This window comes from Melospiza georgiana, chromosome 19 (assembly GCF_028018845.1).
Source record: "Melospiza georgiana isolate bMelGeo1 chromosome 19, bMelGeo1.pri, whole genome shotgun sequence".
Classification (NCBI taxonomy): Eukaryota; Metazoa; Chordata; class Aves; order Passeriformes; family Passerellidae; genus Melospiza; species Melospiza georgiana.
This window is the reverse complement of record NC_080448.1, coordinates 5,442,848-5,462,717: the sequence shown is the minus strand read 5'-3', so window position 1 is coordinate 5,462,717 and position 19,870 is coordinate 5,442,848. Positions and strand designations below refer to the sequence as shown.

Genomic DNA, 19,870 nt, shown 5'->3' with positions numbered 1-19,870 from the left:
CCCCTCCAGAGAGCAAGGAGCCCCTGCCAGCGGCTCTGCCAGGGCAGTGAGGGCAGAGCCAAGCACTGCTGTCTGAGGAAGTGGGGAGGGGCTGTGTGCTGGGGGAGTGCCCGGGGGCTGGGGAGAGCCTCTACCTTGGACATCTGTTTCTTGCACTCCTCCATCTCACTCTTAACTTCTCTGACTTCAGCAACCACATCAGCAAGTGAGGGGCCACTGAGCTGGCCTGGCCACGGCTCCTGGCTGCTCAGGTACTGCACGTCCAGGTGCTGCAGCATGGCCTGCAGCAGTTTTCTCATGGCTGCAAAGTGAACAGTCCCCTCCTGGGGCATCCCAATGGCAACATCAAGCATCTGGGAGAGGCTGAGTGTGTCCAGGAATGGTTCCATATCTGCACACTCTCTGTCCCTGATGTGTCACAAGCCTTCTGCCCAGTTGGGTCTGTCAGGGATAATAAAAGTATAATGAAAGGGCTGACAAAAGCAATGATAAAAATGACGAGTAGCCAGCAGGCTCCTTCCTCATCGCTTGTCCAACAAAGGACTGGAGCCTGCTCTGCTCCTGCCCCTTTTCATCACAATTCCTGTTGCTAGGCAGCACACGTCATCCCTGCCAGACATTGGGTCACAGACTCATGGAGTCATGGAATGGCTTGGCCTGGAAGGGACCTCAGAGATCCTCTCATTCCAATCCCCTGCCATAGGCAGGAACACCTTCCACTAGACCAGGTTGCTCCAAGTCCCATCCAGCCTGGCCCCGGACACTTTCCGGAATGGGCTGACACAATTTCTTTGGGCAACCTGTGCCAAGGCATCACAACCCTCGCAGGAAGATTTTCTTCCCAATACCCAGTCTAACCCTGCTGTCTCACAGTGGGAAGCCATTGCCTCTTGTCCTGTCATTCAAGGCCCCTGTGCCAAGTCCCTCTCCAGCCCATTTGGAGCCCTTTCATGACTGAAAGGTGCTTTAAAGTCTCGCAGGACAGGAGAGGCCTCACTACTTTTCTTTTAATCCGTTTAAGACTTGAGTTAGAGCTAAACCACTTGTCCAGCTGCTGTGTCAGAGTCCTGTTCTGTGGCATTTCATGTTCTCAGTTTCTTCTTGCATTGTGGAGCGGGCAGCAAGCCTGGCTTTGCTTTGCAGTGAACTGTCAGTGTGAGTCACCACGGGCAGGGCACTGCAACAACCACAAAGGCCCCGATGAAGGCCAAGGGTACCTTTGTGTTTGTTTCCTCACCAAGAGAGGGATCCCCCAAGCAGCTCCTGGGCAGAGGCTGCAGGTGGGGCCAGCAGCCCCACAAGAGCTCAGTCCCTGTGAGAGAATCACCAACCTGCTGCTTTCCCCGGGGTTTGAGACATGGCTACTTGGTGGTTTGGCACAGCAAACCCAAGGCCTGGTTTGGAACATCCATTGGGATCAGCCTTTGGCAGGGAAGCAGTGGGGTGCTGTGCATGAGCCCCTGGCTGAGCTATGGGGTTGTTGGGGCACAGACTCCTTTCTCCTCAGCAGTTCAGGGCAAAAAGTCTCTGTGGGGGAAGCCTCTGTACAATTTCCTCCAAGTCAGGTTTTATGTCAGCTTATCAGTCCATAAAGGAGACAATGAAATAATTTCTCCTTCCAATGTCCCCAAGACTGTTGGGGAAGACAAAACAAGTTCTTCCCTTCAATATCGGCCATTTACTATGCATTCTACTTTAGGTGCCCACAGAGCCCCATAATTACCTTGGGCTGCCTTGATTTGCTACTGAGCTCTCAAGGTAGCACTGACTGTTCCATTAAATGCTAATTTTGCAAAATTTGCTACGCTTTCAGGGAGGTTTTATTGCCCCACACCACTGTGAGAAGCATCCCTGCAGTGTCCTTTGTCCGGTGAGAGCACAGACATTCCTCTGTGCCCGGGTGCCGCACACGGCGCTGCTCTGCGGCAATGGGGACACGGGGAAGCGGTGCCCGCCGTGTGTTCCCCGTGTGTTGCCCTGTGTCCCCCCCATGTCCCCCCGTGTTCCCCCGGCCAGGGAGCTGCTCTTGCCCGGCATGGCCGGGCCCATCCGCCGGGGCTCGCCGGCAGCGGGCAGGAGCCGGCCCGGGCTGCGGGACACGGTGGGGCTGCCCGGCTGGAAAGCAGCTCTGGCTGCCGCCAGGGAGCTGTGGGCAAGGGGCTGCCGGCTGTGCGGGAGGAAAGCCGCTGGGCCGGCCGCTAACGCTGCCCCGCAGAAAGGAAGGGCAGGAGGAAGCTGACAAATGAGCTCGAAATGTGGCAGTGCCAGAGATGAAGGGACAAGTGCCCTTGGGGGCCGGGGCCAGCCCTCGGGCACGGCTCCGAGCGGCTCCTGAGGCGGCGTCAGGGCTGCCTGTGAGGATTGCAGGCGGCAGCCGAGAGCAGCAGCGCCGGCAGTGCCAGCCGGGCCCCATGGCCATGTGGCCGTGCCTTCGCAGCCCGTGAGGGCCGCGGGCTCTGCAGCGCGGCTCCTGCTCCCACAGCCGGCCCCGAGCCTCAGGGCTGCCCCGCAGGCGCCGCGGGAGCAGCAGCGGCCTCAAGGCCTGGCCCGGGGCTCGATCTGCTCAGCCCGGGGGCAGAGCCAGAGCAGGGGGAAGGAGCTGAAGAAGCACCAGGGAGCCCGGGGAGAGACAGGCTGTGAGACAAGGCTCTGTCTCTAATTTCAACAGTTTTTATTAATTTAATACAACTAAAAAGTCATGTTTCTCCACCACCTCTGGGCAGACCCTTCCAGTACTTTATCACTCCTTCTCTAAAGATTTCTTTCCTAATATCCAGCCCGTGGTGCAGCTTGAGATTTGTCCTCTCGTTCTGTCAGTGCTGCCTGGAGAAAGAGCCCAACCCCACCTGGGCACAGCCACCTTTCAGGGTGTTGTAGAGTGATAAGGGCACCCCTGAGTCTCCTTTTCTCCAGGCTGAGCACCCCCAGCTCCCTCAGGGGTTCCTCACAGGGTTTTTGTTCCCAGCCCCTCTCCAGCCTCGTTTCCTCCTCTGGATGTGCTCCAGCCCCTCCATGTCCTTCCCAAGCTGAGGGGCCAGAGCTGGACACAGCACTCAGGTGTGCCCTCAGCAGTGCCCAGTGCAGTGCCCAGTGCTCCCTGCTCCTGCTGGCCACACCATTCCTGATCCAGGCCAGGAGCAATTGGCCTTCTTGGCCACCAGGGCACTCTGCTGGCTCACGTTCAGTCACTGTTGAGCAGCACCCCCAGGTCCCTTTCTGCCTGGGCACTGTCCAGCCACACCATCCCCAGCCTGGAGCATTGCAGGGGTTATTGTAGCCAAAATGCAGGACTGGCACTTGGATTTGTTAAACTTCATACTATTGGACTCTGCCCATCCCTCCAACCATTCCAGTCTCTCTGCAGAGCCCTCTTACCTTCCAACAGATGGACACATGCTCCCAGCTTGGTGTCACCTGCAGATTTACTAGTGAAAGACTCAATTCCCTCATCCATGTCATCAATAAAAACATTGATCAGAGCTGGTCCCAGCACACAGCCTGGGGGACACCACTGGTGCCTGGCCCCAGCTGGATGCAGCACCATCCCCACCACTCTCTGGGCCCATCCAGCCAGGGCTGAACCCAGCACAGAGTGCTCCTGTCCCAGCCATGGGCTGCAGTTTTTCCAAGAGCATGCTGTGGGAGACAGTGTCAAAGGCCTTGCTGGAGTCAGGGTACACAACATCCACAGCCTTTCCTGCGTCCACCTGGAGGGTCACCTGGTCATAAAAAGAGATCAGGTTGGTGAAACATGACCTACCCTTTCTAAACCCATGCTGTACAATCTGAAGTCTCCTCATGTGGAGGAAACAGGATCTGTGACTTGGCTCTCAGCTCAATCATCCCAAGAACAAAACCAAGAATCACCATAGGATTTACCAGTGTTGGAGTTTGAACCCCACATCCCCACAAACCTAACAGTGGGAGTCTGCTTTGGAGCAGATAACTTTAAATCTACCCCATGAAAAAGGAAATTAACAGTAGCTTTGACCAGATGCAGTCCAAGTGCCTCTGCAAACCCATATCCAGAAAAGAAAAGAAGTTCACACCCTGACATCCCTCCCAGGGAATCCAGAGCTTCATGGATACTCACGTGGCTCGAGCTGGGACCGTCTTCACAATCACTGAGATGTTCTTTGGGATCTGTGCATCATCAGAGTATTCTGAGAACAGCACAAATGCAGAACAAGTGTGAGTCAGTTGGGAAGAATGGGGCAGCCAGGAAGGGCGAAGGCTTTAGGAAATCCCTTCCCAAGTCCAGCTGAAGCTCAGGAAGCTCTCTGCTAGTGTTGGTGTTGTGGCATCTACAGCACCTGGCAAGGTCTCCAACATTTCCTGGGTTCACCTTAGTTTCTGCCCTGCAGGAGAGAGTTGGCAAGCATTGGGTTTGAATAGCCTAGGCTGTTGGACCACCTTGCTGTTTTTGTCACCGTGTGCTTTGTCAGACACCTGCGTAGTGACCATGGCTGCCAGCTGTGGGTCACTGTCTCAGTGCTCATCAACAGGAGAGGGATGAGAGTGAATATTTGCAAGCTGGATGGAAAAAGCAACTTGCATTTATTACATGTTTTGGCACATATCAGGTCAGGTCTTACAGCATCTTCTGCCTTCTAGAGGTTTTGCACCAATCTTCAGTCTCATGCTTGTTTTTCACTGTGTTGCTTCCTTCATCAGCAGCTCTTGTCTCTGTAAAACCAACAGCTGCTTTCTGAGTCTTTTGCTTTGTAGTTAATGTTTTGTAGTTTCTTTCTCTCTTTCCCTCTCTGTTTTGGAGAGCTGAACAATCTAATACCTTGCATCACACCAGGCGTGCATTCCTCTACTCAAGAGTACAATATAGAGGAGAGGCAGAAGAATCTCCTCAGGACATACAAACACCATGTCCTGGACAGTCCCAGCCATCTTTGGCTGCTGTCACCTTGGGCTCAGTTCATCCTGCTCAAATGTGAGGCTTACACATTCCTTGCTGGGTTCTGCCCACACCTTTGGCTGGTGTGAGGTCAGTGTGGCTGGCTAGAGTGTGGCCTCCTGCCTTACCTGGTTCCATGGCGACCCAGGTGCCCAGGTTCCACCTTGGAACCCTGCCTTTGTCCAGGGAAGCCAGGCACTTGTGTGCTAGGTTTGGGGTCATGGGGTGGTGGTGTTGGGCCCTGATGCTGGTGTTAGTCCCCCGGCATACTAGAAACCTTAGCTTGTGGCTGTGGGTCTTGATGTCCTGCCTCCCTGAGGTTAACCCCTGCCTGCTCTGCTTTGGGCCCCCTATTCAGCGGGCACGGCTTTGCCATGAGATTACCGGGGCCTTTGTCGATGAGCTCAGACATAAAAAATGCATTGAGGCCATTGTTGAGGCTTCTAAACCACTTGCCTCTGTCACTGTAGGTACGTCATGAGTCCCTAGGGACACCAAACCCAACAGGGATCCTGCCCAAGGACCTCTGTCCTGACTGAATCCCTGTCCCTCCTTTCCACCAGGGACATCCATCCCAAAGGGGATCCTCACCCTGAACTGCAACCCAGAGCCCTCTGGGGTTTCCCATTTCAACCAAGACCCTCACACTGACATTGAGCAAGATTCCAGGAAGCTGGGGACCCTAGGGACCCACCCCAGACAAGCTAAGGTCTTCTCAGTCCTGATTTGGCCCCTAGGGACTTTTGGGAATCCCAAACCTGCCTGGAACCCTGAGAATCCCGCAACCGTGACCACTGGGGACACACTGGGGGCCCCTGGGGCCCTACCTAAGACCTTAGGAATCCACAGGGACACCGAACCTTTCCCAGTACCCCTTAAATCTTGTTCAGGACTTCAGGAACCCCCAGAAACCCCCAGACCTTACTGAACCATCCCATCCCTGAAACTCTAACCCTAATCCTGTACTGATTCCTGTGTCCCTGTGCTGGTTCCAGCGTCAGGACAGCGTGAGAAGCTTCGGGAGATCGTCATGGATGCCATGCTTTCTCTAGAGGAGCGATGGAAGAGTGAGCAGGCTGAGGGACGTGGGACATGGGGCAAGAGGGGTGGGATGTGGAGGCCTTGAAGGGTGATGGAGGTGAAATAGAAGATATATGAAGGTCTGGGAGCTGTAAAGGGATATTTGGGGAATCCTGAGGATACATGGGATTCAAGTTATACAGCTTCTTGGGGAGTTTGAGGGGATATTTGGGAAGGTATCTCACTTCAGGAGGGATATATGGAGTCAAAGTGAGTTATATAAAGGATCTCTGGGGTCTGGGAAAGGTTTATGGGGACCAGGGGGAGGGCACATTGTCTTACCTGCACATTTGGGACACGCCAGAGTCCCTGAACAAGTCTCTGCAGGAAGCTGTCAACAGCATCTGGAAGAAGCTGAGCGAGCTGGAAAAAGGTATGGGGCCACCCTGGGAACCCCTGCCCTAGAGAAACTCCCAGGGACCCCATCTGGGCTGGACAAGGGCTGAATCCTGACGGCTCATTACAAGGATGTGGGTCCCCAGTGATGCCCAGTCTAACGCTGCTTCCTCCCCACCAGTTCCAGCCTGTGTCCCACCCTGTGGTGAGTGCCCATCCTTCTGTCTTGCCCTCCCCTGTCTCCTCGTACATCTCCCACTTCCCTGGGACCACCAAGTCTCTCTTTCCCAGGATTCCAGCCAGCTGCCCGTGTGTTCCAGTGTGCTACCTGCCGCTTCGTGGACTGTCAGTTTGCCCTGGACTGCCCAGGTATGATGGGGCCATGAGAGGCTGTTGTGTTAATGGTAAGGAAATCTTCCTCAACTTCCTCCCATTCTTAGGTTATATTTGTGCTATTTTTTATGTTTGGGGGCACTTGAGTGACTCCAGTCACACTTCTGGTACTGATTGAGGTCTAACTTTGCTTTTAAAGGTCTAAGCTAGAAAAATGCAGAATGTGTGCTCAGCTAAGGTGGTCATACATTGGGGGCAGGTAGCTTTTGGGATAGAGGTGTGTTCAGTATTATAATGAGATTATAGTGAGCAAAGTTGATCCAGAAGACAGGATTTCACCACAAGAATCTCTGGGGACTCCCCGTGTTTCTCACCCACGGTCCCACGCTGAGTGCACCTGCCCAGGTGTACACCTGCCCATCCCTGCAGCCAGCCCAGGAGCACCATCATGTGTGTCAGTGCATGTGCAGATGGGAGCTCACGAGCCTGTCAATGCTCCCAGTGCAGGACCTGTGGACCTACACAGATGAAACCATCGTGCTGCGCTGCACTGTGCCTTTCCACATCCCGCCCGGCGTGCCCGTCACCTGGATGTTTGCCCCAAATGTGAGTCACACATGGTCCTGCAAGGGTGTGAGCAGATGTATGTTCTCAGATCCATGTGTGCACGTGTAGAATCATAACTTCACAGGATGGTTTGGGTTGAAAACAACCGTAAATCTCATGTCATTCCAATCCCCTGGAAGGTGTGGACGCCTTCCACCAGACCAGGCTGCTTCAAGGCCCAACCAGCCTGGCTTTGGATGCTTCCAAGGATGCCACATTTTACCTGCACAGCCTGTGCCAGGGTGTTGTGGGCAGAGTGGGAGCTTCAGACAAAGTTTGTTAAAGGAGCCCTGCTGCTGAATCTGAGGGTCAGAAAGGATTCCTTTGTGTATTTAAACTCTTTCAGAGAGATGGGTTCAGATGAAGGTAAATCCTTCATTAGCCTCAGAATATGGCAACAGTTTAAATCTTAGGAATTATTTTGGCCCAAAAGTCCTAATGATGGCAAATCAGACATATTTATAAAAAGGAGCTATTTAGTGAACAAATGAACAGGCAAAATAGATGAAATATCTTGCCCAGAATTACTTATTACACGGTATAAAACTAAAAGAACTACTAATAGATTACAGCATAACACAGAACAGTGCACTATATCAAGGTATCTATATTAAAGCTAGCAAAAGAAATAGTATTGAATAGGAGCCAAGTGTAGCCTTACCACCAAAATGACAATAATGTACACAGATTCCTTCACTCCACCCCTGGGGGATTAACTGGGAAACAGGTGTCCCTATTTATGTGAGACATTCCACACATTTCCAGGAAAACCTATAGAAGCCTTCTACTTTGCAGAAGTTTGCTGTGGCTTTTATAGTTGTAAAGTGACTTGCTGTCAGTCAGAAATCCAGCTTATCTTCCATGTCTCACCTTGACAGAAAGATGTTTATTGGCAGTTGGGAGATGCCAACCCAGTGGTGCAAAAATAACTCATTACAAGACAGATTGTCCTGTTTGAGTTATCTGACTGGCTAACAACAGATAGGCTCTTGAGGGGATGAGATGCTCTGCTACACAGGGCCTCACCACACTCACAGGGAAGAAGTCCTTCCTGCATGTGCAGGAGGTGACTTTTGTGTGCACCCTGGGTGTACATGCACGTGGGATGGGAGCTGTGTGCACAAGAAGCACAAAGGGGACATGTCAAGCACGTGCAGGACACAGGTGCCTCTGTGTGTGCAGTTCTGTGTGCCCGCTGCTCTGGGCAGTGCTGATGGGTCCCCCCTGTGCCCCAGCTGCGCACACAGGACATGGCACTGTTCAAGGAGCTCAAGGGGAATCCAGCAAAGCCCTTCAGTCTGACCATTGAGGAACCTGCTCCAGGAACCGTTGCGTGTCGCCTGGGGGAGCAAACCAAGCCCATTATCCGCAAATTCTTCTACCTCAATGGTGAGCCCAGACCCCTGAGAGCCCTGGGGCAGGGAGCAGGGTGGAGCAGAGTGGGACCTGGGACACCTGGCTCCATGGGAAGGGGGTGAACAGGGTGCCAGGATGCCTGGTTCATGGTGGACAGGTGGATTAGAGCATTTGTTTATCAATTCTGGGATCTCCCAGTGCAGGAATAATGTGCTCTGATTCCATGATTTCAGAAGGCTGAAGAAATGCTTTATTAAGCTATAGTATGTTACACTAATACTATTTAAAACTATACCAAAAAGATACCAAAGAAAAACCCATGACTGTCTGGAGACAGTCACAGCACAGGTTTAACTTAATTAGCTAATCAATCTAAACAACTCCCACAAGTGTCTAATTAACAAATGACTCATAGTAAACAATCTCCATAACACATTCCACATGTGCTAAACAACAAGAACAACAAATAGAGATAAAAATTGTTTTCTCTTCTCTGAACTTCTCACTACCTTCCCTAAGAAAAATCCTAGGAGAGAGAATTATGTCTCTCTCTGTTCAGAGACTGTGAACACCACATGTGTTCCCTGGTGCCTGACTCCCCTGGGAGCGTGTGGGGTGGAGCAGGGACCCCCAGCTGCATAGGTCACTGGGGACAGAGAGGTCTGTGGCTGGAGCAAGATCTGCAGGGATAGCTGGTCCCTGGGTGCAGGGCCCATGACCTGAGGGGGCTGGGTCTCCACAGTATCAGAGGGAAGCGTGGAGGAAGAGAAAGGACTCCAGACTCTGTTCAGCACTGTGCTGAAGTCGTCTGACGAGACACCTACCCACATACCATACCTGGGGCTGGCTCTGGGTTTTGGCTCCATGGCATTAGTTCTGCTGTTGGTGTGAGTACTCCTGACCTGGTGAATTATACTCTAAAAACCCCCATGCTTCTGGAGCTCTTCTCAGACCAGCTTGGGACTCCCTGTTCCCTCTGCATTCTCAGTCCCTTGGGACTCCCTATCCCCTCTGCATTCTCAGTCCCTCGGGATTCCCTGCAAGTACAAGGGGACCCAGGTGTCCAAGGGTAGGCCAAAGACTGCCAGGACTCCTAAATTCGCAGGACCTTCCATGTCTCCTGGGGCTCCCTTTGCCCTCTGGCCCATTCCAGGATCTCCCCCTTGCACCCAGTAGCACTCCAGGCTGCCTTTACTTCCTCCAGATTCCCTAATTATCCCTGAAACCCTACAACTTTCCTTGGTTTTCCCTACAACCCTTGCTGGCCCTTTTTGGATTCCAGTTACAATCAGTTACCCCAGTAGCCCCAGGATACCATAGCTTCACCCTTAGGCCCATCACTTGCTCCAAGGACCCCCCAGTTTCCCCTTGAGCCCTCCAAATGTCCCATGTGTCCCTGTCCTCCCCACATACACCCTGATGGGAATAGGGTGTCCTCCCTGCTCCCCTTTTCTCCATTCCTCCTTCTGTCTCCCAGGGCCAGCTGGCAGTGCCTCAGTGTCCGTCAGATGCGCCGCAGACGTGGACACCAGGGTACCCAGGAGGATTCCAGACCCCTGGATTCAGTCTAGGGCACTGTAGCACATGGATCCACCCCAGAGGACCAAAATTTCTGCAATTGCTTTTCTTGTGCTAGTCTTAAAATAGAAATACAGAGTTCTGAAAACCTGGATTATGCTTGTGGTAGAAATATTGGGTACTTGGGCTTGCAGACATTAAACTTGGGTACTGGGCAGCATTTCCTTTCCCTGGGTGGGAATTCCAGCTGCAGCTGGAATTGCAGAGCTCTCAGTGGTGGTGATGCTGCAGGGTGGGGGAGAAGGGTAGTAACTTGACAGACTTGCTTTAGAGCTGCCTTAAATTGGGCAAGAATCAATGGGAGTGGTTGAGAAACACAGGAGATGGGTCCCTTGGCTGCCTCTGACTCCAGCAAGGGCCAACACTAGAACAATGTGAGCAAAATTGGCCAAAAATTATGGTATGAAAGTGGGGTCTCAGGGCAAAAAGAGGAGGGGGAAGCATCTCTGCTTGCTTGAGATCAGCAGATGGACAGTGTCTCACCTTCTCCCCTGAAGGGATGCCTCTGCTTGAGCTTCACACCTCCAAGTGTATTGGAGCAGACCTGGGAATGGTTTGTGTATATAACTGGGTCAATATATATTTATAGCTAATTGATCCCTGTTACTATCTTTTCTGTCATTAATACATGTTAACACTTCATAGTGCATTTATCACCAACATCCTGAATCTGCTTTCCTGTTCCTTCCCTACACCATGCTATTTGTGAACCTGGATTGTGTGAGTTCTTATTTGACTGGGCTAGACCGTGCTGGTAAACTGCACTATGGGGAATTTGTGATCTCACAAGCTCCCACTGAACACAGCCAGATTTATTGTGCCAGATACTGTATCAGATTTATACTTTTGTGCACTGCCTGCCCCTGCCATTCTTTCTGAGTGCCTTAAAACCAAACTATACCTTTGCATGTTTCCAAATTCTCTCTGTTCCCTCTGAGTGCTCCTCTGGATCCCCTCTTTCTCATTCACTTCACTTACAATCACTCTCAGATGCACTCCATTCCTACCCAGATGCTTTCATATCCTCTTCATTCCCCTTGTTGTGCTCTCTTAGAACCCCTCTGTTGTTCTCCTTGCACTAACAGATGTTGTCATTTTTCCCCTTGTACACTCTTGTGCGCTCCATTTCCCTCTGTGTGCACCCAGATCTCGTCTGTTCCACTCCTTGAGTACTCAGATCTCCTTTGGTCCTTTCAGCATCTCTTCAGTGCTGACTTTTCTCCCCTGGGCAAGCTCACATCCTCTTTTGCTCACCTCAGATTCCCTCTGCTGACCTCCATAGATGCTCAGATCCCACTGTTCCTTCTGTGGGTGCTCAGTTCCTATGGGCTCCACTATGATATCCCTCACCACCCCTCTGTGCACACTCAATCCCTTGTTTTTCCTCCAAGCATACTTAGCTCCCCTCTGTACATGCTCAGATCCCCATTGCTGCTCTCCATCCACCTGTTTTCACTCCATTTCTGGGCAGATGCTTTCCTCTCACCCTGCATGGCCACAACTGTCTCACCTGCCTTACAGAAACCTTTCACCAGGCCCTTCAGCTGCTTCTTTGCAGGTCAGGACTGTGTCCCACTGAGGAGTCAAGACTTCTCCTGTTTCCCCCAGATACAGACCCCTCTGCCCGTGTCATGCACCCCAGAACACATCAGCTGCTCCAAACACTGCCCCACAGCAGTTCCCCTCCATGGGGACCTTGGGGCTGCTCTGCTGCCCCACCCCAAGCCAGGCTGGGCTGGAGCACATTAAACAAGAGCCCCTTGACCTGGCAGCACCAGCTGCAGTGGTGGGAGGCAGGGACAGACCTGTGTTTGCTCTCCACCTGGCTGGGCACTGTGGCATTCAAGTGTTTGCTGAGCAATGCTCTTCAAAGTTTGCAAATATGCTGTTCCTTGGGGAAATTCCATCCAAGTCACTCAGCACTCACAGAAGAGACCATTCCAAGGATTCTTGCTTGGAATTCTTTCCTTTGCAATCCAGAACCACAGGCACCTCCAGCTCAGCTGGTGTTTTCTGCAGGCACAAAGGAAACCAACCTGATCTCCTGCAGCAGGAAAGGGAGGCAGGACCCACTCAGCCCGCCCAGTGCAGAGGGCACTACAAATCCCTCTGTGTGCCCGGCCAGTGCAGAGCTCTGCGCTCCAGAGGGCATTTCCACAGGGAGCAATGGGTGAGTACAGGGCTGGGAAGTGGGCACTGCTTGCCAGCAATGGGGAGGGCAAAGGGAGGGCAGCTCAGCCACGGGGAGCGGCTCCATGCTCTGGTTCCTGCACACTGATGGGCAGAGCAAAGGCAGGGCAGCTCAGCAAGGGAGAGAAGACTCCATGCTCTGGTTCCTGCACTCTGATGGGGAGAGCAAAGGCAGGGCAGCTCAGCAAGAGGGAGAGGCTCCATGCTCTGGTTCCTGCACTCTGATGGGGAGCAATGGCACCAGTGCCCTTTAGGGGCATTTGCCCCCTCTGAGCACCAGCTGCTCATGCCCTGGCTTCTGGCTCAGCCCAGCCAGGATCCTGCTCCAGGGAGCAGGGGTGAAACTTGGCTCAGGCAGTTGATGGCTGCTTTGCTCTGCCCAAAACTACCCGTGTTTGACTTGTCCACCACTGATCAAGGGGAGAGGGCAGGTTGTGACCCCTCTGGTAGCTTTGCAGCTTGCAGGGAGCAGCCTGATGCTGCCCAGCATGTTTGGTGCCCTCCTGCACCTCACAGGCTCCTGTTAGTGTGGTGTTGGTGCCGTGGGAGGGATGGTCACATTTCTTCTTTCTTCTTGTCTCTTTCTACCAGCTCAGTCTCTTCTGCTCCTTGCTTCTCTGCTCATCTTGGCTTCACCAGGCCATTGTGTGCACACACAAAGCCTAAACACCTTCAAGAAATCTCCCTCCAACTCTTCACTGAGTGCTCTGAAGAGAACCAGTAGGTAACATCCCTTGGGCACCTGGTGTTGTGTGCATGTGTTCAGCCAGCTTTGGGTGGGGCGGGACTGGGCACTGTCCCTCACCCTGACCCTGCTCCAGGATGGAGGATGGTGAAGGTGTGCCCAGCACAGGCTGCAGGGCTCTGTGTGTGTGTGCACTGTGCAGGCTGGGAAGGGTGGCTTTGTGCTTGAAGGGATTGTTTTTCCCCATTCCCTGAGTCACAGGCAGGGGCTAGATCCTCCTCACCTTCCTCCCAGCGTGGCTGTAGTGGCACAGCCCCTTTGTCAGGAGACCCAGGGGAGCCCACTGGTGCCTGTACTCAGTCTCTTGGACTGATATCAACTTGGCTCAGTCAGTCTGGGGCCTTTCAGTGGGGCTGATTGCTGTTGGTCTTCCCTATGAAAAAGGAACAGAGGGCTGAGGTCAACCCACTCTCACCTCCAGACCTCTCTGGGCTGGGAGAGCTGGTTATCCCCCATGTGCCCTGGCCACATGAATCTCCCTCCTGCCCATGGTCTTGTCCTGATGCCCAGGTTTTGTTCTGTCCCCCTGTGTGCTGCCCCAGCTTGGCCCAGGGACTGCAGCGAGGTTCTGGCTGGCAGCCCCAGTGGTGTGTACATCATCCAGCCCACGGGGCTGCACCCCATCATGGTGTTCTGTGAGATGAGCGGGGCAGACGGGGGCTGGACCGTCATCCAGAGGAACCGGCGGGACACGGACATCACCTGGGCCGAGTCCTGGAGCACCTACAAGCACGGCTTTGGCAATGTGCACGCTGAGTTCTGGCTGGGCACCGAGTACATCCACCAGATCACCAGGCAGAAGATGTACCAGGTCAGGTTTGTCATCTGGGATGCTGCAAACAACATGAAGTTCGCAGACTACAACCTGTTCAGCCTGGATGATGAGTCCCAGGGCTACCGGCTGAGGCTGGGAGCGCACTCGGGGACAGCAGAGGATGCCATGGATTCTGACAATCCCAGGAAAGTGCACAACAACATGAAGTTCTCCACCAAGGATCGGGATCAGGACACTTACAGAGGGAACTGTGCCTCACGCTATGGGGGTGGGTGGTGGTACTCAGCGTGTTACTCTGTGCAGCTGAACGTCAAGGGGGGGCTGACGTGGGGCAAGCTGTGCAAGGGGACCTGCAGAGCCTCGGCCATCCTCATCAAACCAACCCCACACCCCTAGAACTCCACACCCCTCTGTCCACATGCAGCACATGGCCCAGCCAGTGCCCTGCTGGGGCCCATTTGATGATGAGGCCTTGGGGGTGAATAGGGATGCTCCTCTGTATCAAGAACTGCCTTGCTTTCCTCCTGTCCTGAAAAGTAGCAAAGCTCCTGGCTCTGTCTCTGGCCATTCACCTTTGGTGGCTTATGGGGGGAATATTATTAGAATGCATCTTTATAAACACTGTAGTATCCAAGCATGTTCCTTCAGGAGAGAGCTCTGTGCTCAGAAACCTAAACCCCTCCTGATCGGCATGGTCTTATGCTCTTTTTGCTTTGTGGGTACAGATGTTTTCAGCAGAAAAGTAACCACCATCACCAGCTAACCTGACCTAAGCTATACTGACCCCAGGGCAGGCCACGTCCACAGCACATCCCTGCTGCAGTCCGTGTTCATCCTGCAGAATAAAATCACTTTCAGACCTGCACAGTGTCCTTCATTTATTTGGGAACTCCTTGCAACTGCTGCCTGTTTCCTGCCAGAAGCACACCTGAGGCTTCTGGTTCAGTAAGAAAAAGTTTTCAAAGGAAGATTTTTTCATACAGCTCAAGTGAGGAATTAGAGACAAAGCTTTCACTTATAGAAGAGTGTTGCATTCCAAGGAGGGGATCTTCCACAAAGGGAAAATAGCATCACACAGCCAACAGCAAGCAGAGGGTGTGAGGGAAGCACCAGGTCAGTTGGACCATGCCAGCCATGACCTGGAAAGCCAGGCCAGTGTCATCCTGCCTCATTAACCCTGTGTGTGCTAGGAGGGAACTGGGAGAGTGGAACACTACTGCAAGGCCACACAACACCATGTGGCTGGTCTGTCTGGGCTGGTGTGAGAGCTCAGACAGCCTGACAGGGCAGGGATCCCAGAATTTCAAGATTCTGGATCAGCTTGGGTCTGTGTGGAAGTGGTCTGGTGTGGTGATAACCTTGTGCACTGGACAACTGAGCAGTGGACACGGTACCTGTGGTGTGGTGCTGAGCAGAAGGAGGATAATTGGCTGCTGCGCTGTTGTCTGGCAGTGCTGACAGAGCAGGTGTCTCACTGGCTGCACTCATAGATCCACAGAATATTCTGTGTTGGAAGGGACCCACAAGGATCACTGAGTGCAGCTATTCTCTTTCCAACAGACACCCAGGAATGCAGCTCAGCACCGCTCAGGGCTCCCTGCTGGCTGGAATGTTGTTTACCAGGAGCCCCAAGCCCTTGTCCAGCTCTCCCCTTCTGTTAGGCTGTGCATCCAGGCTGGAGCACCAATGCCTTTTTAAGCCAGCAGCCACATCTCTTAGTCCAGAAGTGCTGCTCTCAGCTCAGCTCCAGCTGGGAAGCCTTTCTCAGCAAGCAGCACCCTCATATCTCTCTCCGTCTTCCCAGGAAGCAGTGCTGCCCACCTGCAGGTGCCTCCAAGGCTGCCAAAGAATGCTCCTTGGGAACTTGACAGCTCTTCAGGAACAATGCACTGCCACAGCTCTGCAAGTGCCCTGGGACCTTGGTCACAGATTTTGGCTCCAGAGTCCCATGGTGTTCAGCATTCTGAGCCACAAAACCTTCCTTGAGCTCAGCTTTCCTTCCACAGAGGGAGGAGAGGAGCTGTGGGTTCTTTCAGGCCCCAAGATCAAATTTCCCTGCATCACAAGGGACCTTCATAGACACATTCCCTGTCTGCAGCAGGGAATAATGGGACCGACTGACCCACATCACTCACACCCTCAGGGAGTCCACTGCCCTCTCCACACTCCAGCCTGTGGTGTTTCTTCTCTTTATCAGCACAAAGCAACCACCCAGCCATGAACAGGGGCAAACTGTGAGTGAGGGTTGTGCATGATCAGGGCTTTGCTGGCCCTGTTGGCTGATTGTAGCCTTACAGCCACAGTCCAGGCTGGAACAAGCCATTGGAAGGAGTATTGCCTAACACAGTTTCCCCCAAGTCTGCCACCCTGAAGAGTGGGCAGAGTGACCCCCCACACCGTGTGCAGGCAGACATGAGGCAGCACAGTCAGGCTCCAGGGTTTATTGCAGCTGATTCCTCCCACCATGGATAGCAGAGCTGTGGGGTGTGCGGGGCTCAGGGAGGGAGCAGGGCCTGGGCAAAGCAGGGGTCACCGACTGCAGGGGAAGGGAGTTGGCACCGTGTCCCCCTCCCCGGGATGGGAGCGGGTGCACCCACCCCAAACCAGTGCCCGTGCCCCAGTGCCAGCCAGCATCATGGCACTGGACAAAGCTGCCCGTGTGCCCAGCACTCTGGGTGATGGCTCCTGAGCCCCAGGGCTGCTGTGTTTTGGCTGGTGAGGGAACAGGAGCTGTGGGAAGAGCAGGATGTGCACTGGGACTGGCATGGGAATAGGGCACCGAGCTGGGGATGGTGGCACCCCCACACTCCCAGGGGGCTGGGCATGGTCAACACACATCTGTGGGTTTGACCAGGATCAGGGAGGACGCACAGTCACCTTTATCACAGAATCCTGGCCACACAATGTAGTTTTTGGCATTGAGCAGGACGTTCTGGCACCTGTTGTACCACCACCCCCCGTAGCTCTTGGCGCAGTTCCCGCTGTACTGGTCCTGGTCCTTGTCGACCGTGCTGAACTTCATGTTGTCATGAATGCCCCCCTTCTTGGGGTGGTAGAGGGTCAGGTAGTCATCCCCATCTCCAGAGTGCCTGCCCAGCCTCAGGGGGTACCCGCTGGCCTCGTTCTCCACTCTGAAGATGTCGTACTCGGCGTAGTGGGTGACGTTGGCTTTGTCCCGCACCACGAAGCGCACCTTGTATGTGCCCTGCTGCGTCAGCAGGTGCAGGTACTCGGTGCCCAGCCAGTAATCGCTGTGCACGTTGCCAAAGCCGTACTTGTAGGTGGTCCAGGATTGCTTCCACGTGAGCTCGGTGTCGTGGGAGTTCCTCTGCACCACGGTCCAGCCCTTGCCCTCGGTGTCCATGTCGCACCAGACCACGCGCGGGGGGGAGCGGGCGGGCTGGATCACGTACACCCCGCTGGGGCTGCCCTTGCGGAGGTGGCTGCAGTCCGGGGGGAACGCTGGGGCTGCAGCAGCAAACAGGGGATGGGGGACAGAGAAGGTCTCTTGTTGGGTTGTGATTTCAAGGCTAACCTCAGGCCCCTCCCCTGATAATTCCCTCCCAGGTGTGTGTCACTCACCTCTCCTTTCCATCCCTGACCTATCCCAGCACTGTCAGTCAGTCCTGGCATTCCAGAAGGGCACTGAGTGATTGGCAGATCCTAAGGATGCCCTCTACCCCTGGGGGGCACCGGGCCATCCAGGTGTCCTTTGTCCCTTTGTCCCTCCCCTCCTGTCCCTGCTTGGTGGCTCCCTGCCCCTTCCCTGCCCCTCTCCCCGGGGTTAAAGGAGCAGCAACCACGGGCCCAGGGAGTTCTGTTGGAGCTGGTGCTGCATTCAGAGGCCTGAGGGCCAGAATAAAGCTCTGGATCCAAACCCTCCATCAGAACCGACTCCTTTCCTTCACCATCCCCTTAAAGCTTCTCTGGCAGAGGGAAACCTGAGGAGCAGGTTTATGTTTTCCCTGGGACTCATGGCATTGGATAAGTAGGCTTTGTTCTGCCTTGGTCTTATAGAGGTCTCTTTCCCCAGCTTGTTATAATTTATCTGATCTCTCATGACTTACTAGCCAAACTAACTAATTTGTTTTCCTTGGTTTGTGTCTGATGGGAGACAATTTGCTGCGGGCAATTCCAATTCAACCCACGAAACTCTGGGGTCTTGCGGGTACTGTAATCCTCCCTTAAAGGGAGGAAGAGGATGTTCCTAATCCAACAAGACCTAAACAAATACCTAGGAGGATCTCTCCTAGAACTGAGCCTCGAAAATCTGGCACAGCAACCCCTCCAAGCTGTTTTGGCACAGCAATCCTTCTAAGCTGTGATGTTTTGGCACAGCAATCCTTCCAGCTGTTTTGGCACAGCAACTCTTCCAAGCTGTGGTGTTTTGGCACAGCAACCCTTCCAAGATGTGGTGTTTTGGCACAGCAATCCTTCCGAGCTGTGGTGTTTTGGCAAAACCCTGTTGGTTTCAGCGTGGACCCACCCAAGGGGTGAAGGTGACGTGGCAGCAGCCAGGCTGTAAAAGCCCTGACTCAGGGGTTGTGTGTGTGAGGAGCTCCTGTGCTGTGCACTCCTTTGGGTGTTTGCTCCCCTTCCCTGGCATAGAGCAGCCCTGAGTATCCTGCTCTGTCCCCCTGTGCCCCCTGTGCCCCCTGTGCCCCCTGTACCCCCTGTGCCCCCTGTGCCCCTCTGTGCCCCCCTGTGCCCCTCTGTGCCCCCTGTTCCCCCTGTGCCCCCCGTGCCCCCTGTGCCCCAAGCCCGTACTCACGGCTGCGGGGGCTGGCCGCGGGCACGGCGGGGCCGGCGCTGGCACAGAGCAGCAGCGTTGCCACCACCAGGGTGGGCAGCAGGACAAGGTCCCGGTGCAGCCAGGGTGTCCCAGCCTGGAGCCCTGGGGAAGAAAGTGCCCATCACTGACGCTGGCAGGGGGTGATGAACAAATCACCACCGGGATGGGGCTGCTGGGAACGTGCCTTGAGCTGATTCCTGCATCAGTCTCATGACATGGTTATGACAATGGGAAGATGCCAGCAGCTCACATCCCAGGCAGCAGACCAAGAACTCAATGTTACAACTCACTTTATAAAATTTTTGACCAATCACACAAAGCAAAAGCACATTGACAGTAGTTCTATCCAACCACTATAAGCACACATACCTTTGGTTAAACAATGTTGGCTTATTTCAAATACAATACCTGCTTGTGAGTCTTAAACACAATGCACAGAGCTCCATTATTAAGATTCAACCTTCTTAATTTCTTGCTAGATAAACTTTTCTGTAGCTTAGAGAGTTATTCTAGAGAAGTGTTAATACATAGATAATTGTTCTACTTGTATTTGCTTTTCTACAGCTTAAATAATTTTCCTGCTGACCAATCTCATGGCTGCTGCTTAGCTCTAATCACAGTTCTGCTGTCTCTGGGGCCTGCCTTCTGCAGCTTTCCCAAACCCTCTGATTTTGTGGATTCCCACACATCACCACAGCTCCTACTTCACTGCTCCTGAGCAAACAGGAGGAAACGTCCTGAAACCCAAACCTTGTTTGCTGACCAGCAGCACCCCCTGCTCCCTGCACTCACTCAGCTCCTGGGGAGATGCCACCGTGCCTGGGGCAGGATCCCTGAGCAGCCACACGTGCCACATGCACTGGTCAAGCAGGGAAAGGACCAAGGGGAAGCTCAGGTCTCCACATTAACCCTCCTTGGCAGGATGTTGGAACACCTGGCACAGGGAGCCTGGGGCAGGCACAGGCTGGCACCAAGCGTGTGTGATGTTTGGTGCTTTGCTCTGGCAGCCCTCCTGCTCCCAGGGAAACTCACAGCTGCTGTCCTGCTCATCATTCCCTGCATACTCACCCCGTGACGTCTCATTTGAGCCCAGCACCACACTGCAGTGAGGTGGAGCTGAGCAGGAAACTCACCCATCACGACACACCCAGCACAGAGCAGGAGCCAATG

General features: G+C 53.8%; 4 protein-coding genes across 4 annotated transcripts in view; 3 read left to right on the top strand and 1 right to left on the bottom strand.

Moving 5' to 3' along the window:
• CLIP2 (CAP-Gly domain containing linker protein 2) overlaps positions 1-19,870 on the top strand; it is a 311,706-nt gene that overhangs the window by 229,574 nt on the left and 62,262 nt on the right. The gene's annotated exons all lie outside the window — the stretch shown is intronic.
• SPACA6 (sperm acrosome associated 6) lies at positions 5,211-10,191 on the top strand. Its single transcript, XM_058037861.1, has 9 exons — positions 5,211-5,379; positions 5,905-5,976; positions 6,294-6,362; positions 6,507-6,530; positions 6,617-6,694; positions 7,161-7,264; positions 8,500-8,653; positions 9,363-9,507; positions 10,098-10,191. The coding sequence occupies exons 1-9, from the start codon at positions 5,211-5,213 to the stop codon at positions 10,189-10,191; spliced, it is 909 nt and encodes a 302-aa protein (XP_057893844.1).
• On the top strand, positions 12,940-14,304 carry LOC131091676 (fibrinogen-like protein 1-like protein). Its single transcript, XM_058037860.1, has 2 exons — positions 12,940-13,108; positions 13,676-14,304. Exons 1-2 carry the CDS (start codon positions 12,940-12,942, stop codon positions 14,302-14,304), a joined length of 798 nt encoding a protein of 265 aa, XP_057893843.1.
• LOC131091675 (fibrinogen-like protein 1-like protein) lies at positions 16,736-19,837 on the bottom strand. Its single transcript, XM_058037859.1, has 3 exons — positions 19,834-19,837; positions 18,680-18,802; positions 16,736-17,376 (listed from the first exon to the last, which is right to left on the bottom strand). Exons 1-3 carry the CDS (start codon positions 19,835-19,837, stop codon positions 16,736-16,738), a joined length of 768 nt encoding a protein of 255 aa, XP_057893842.1.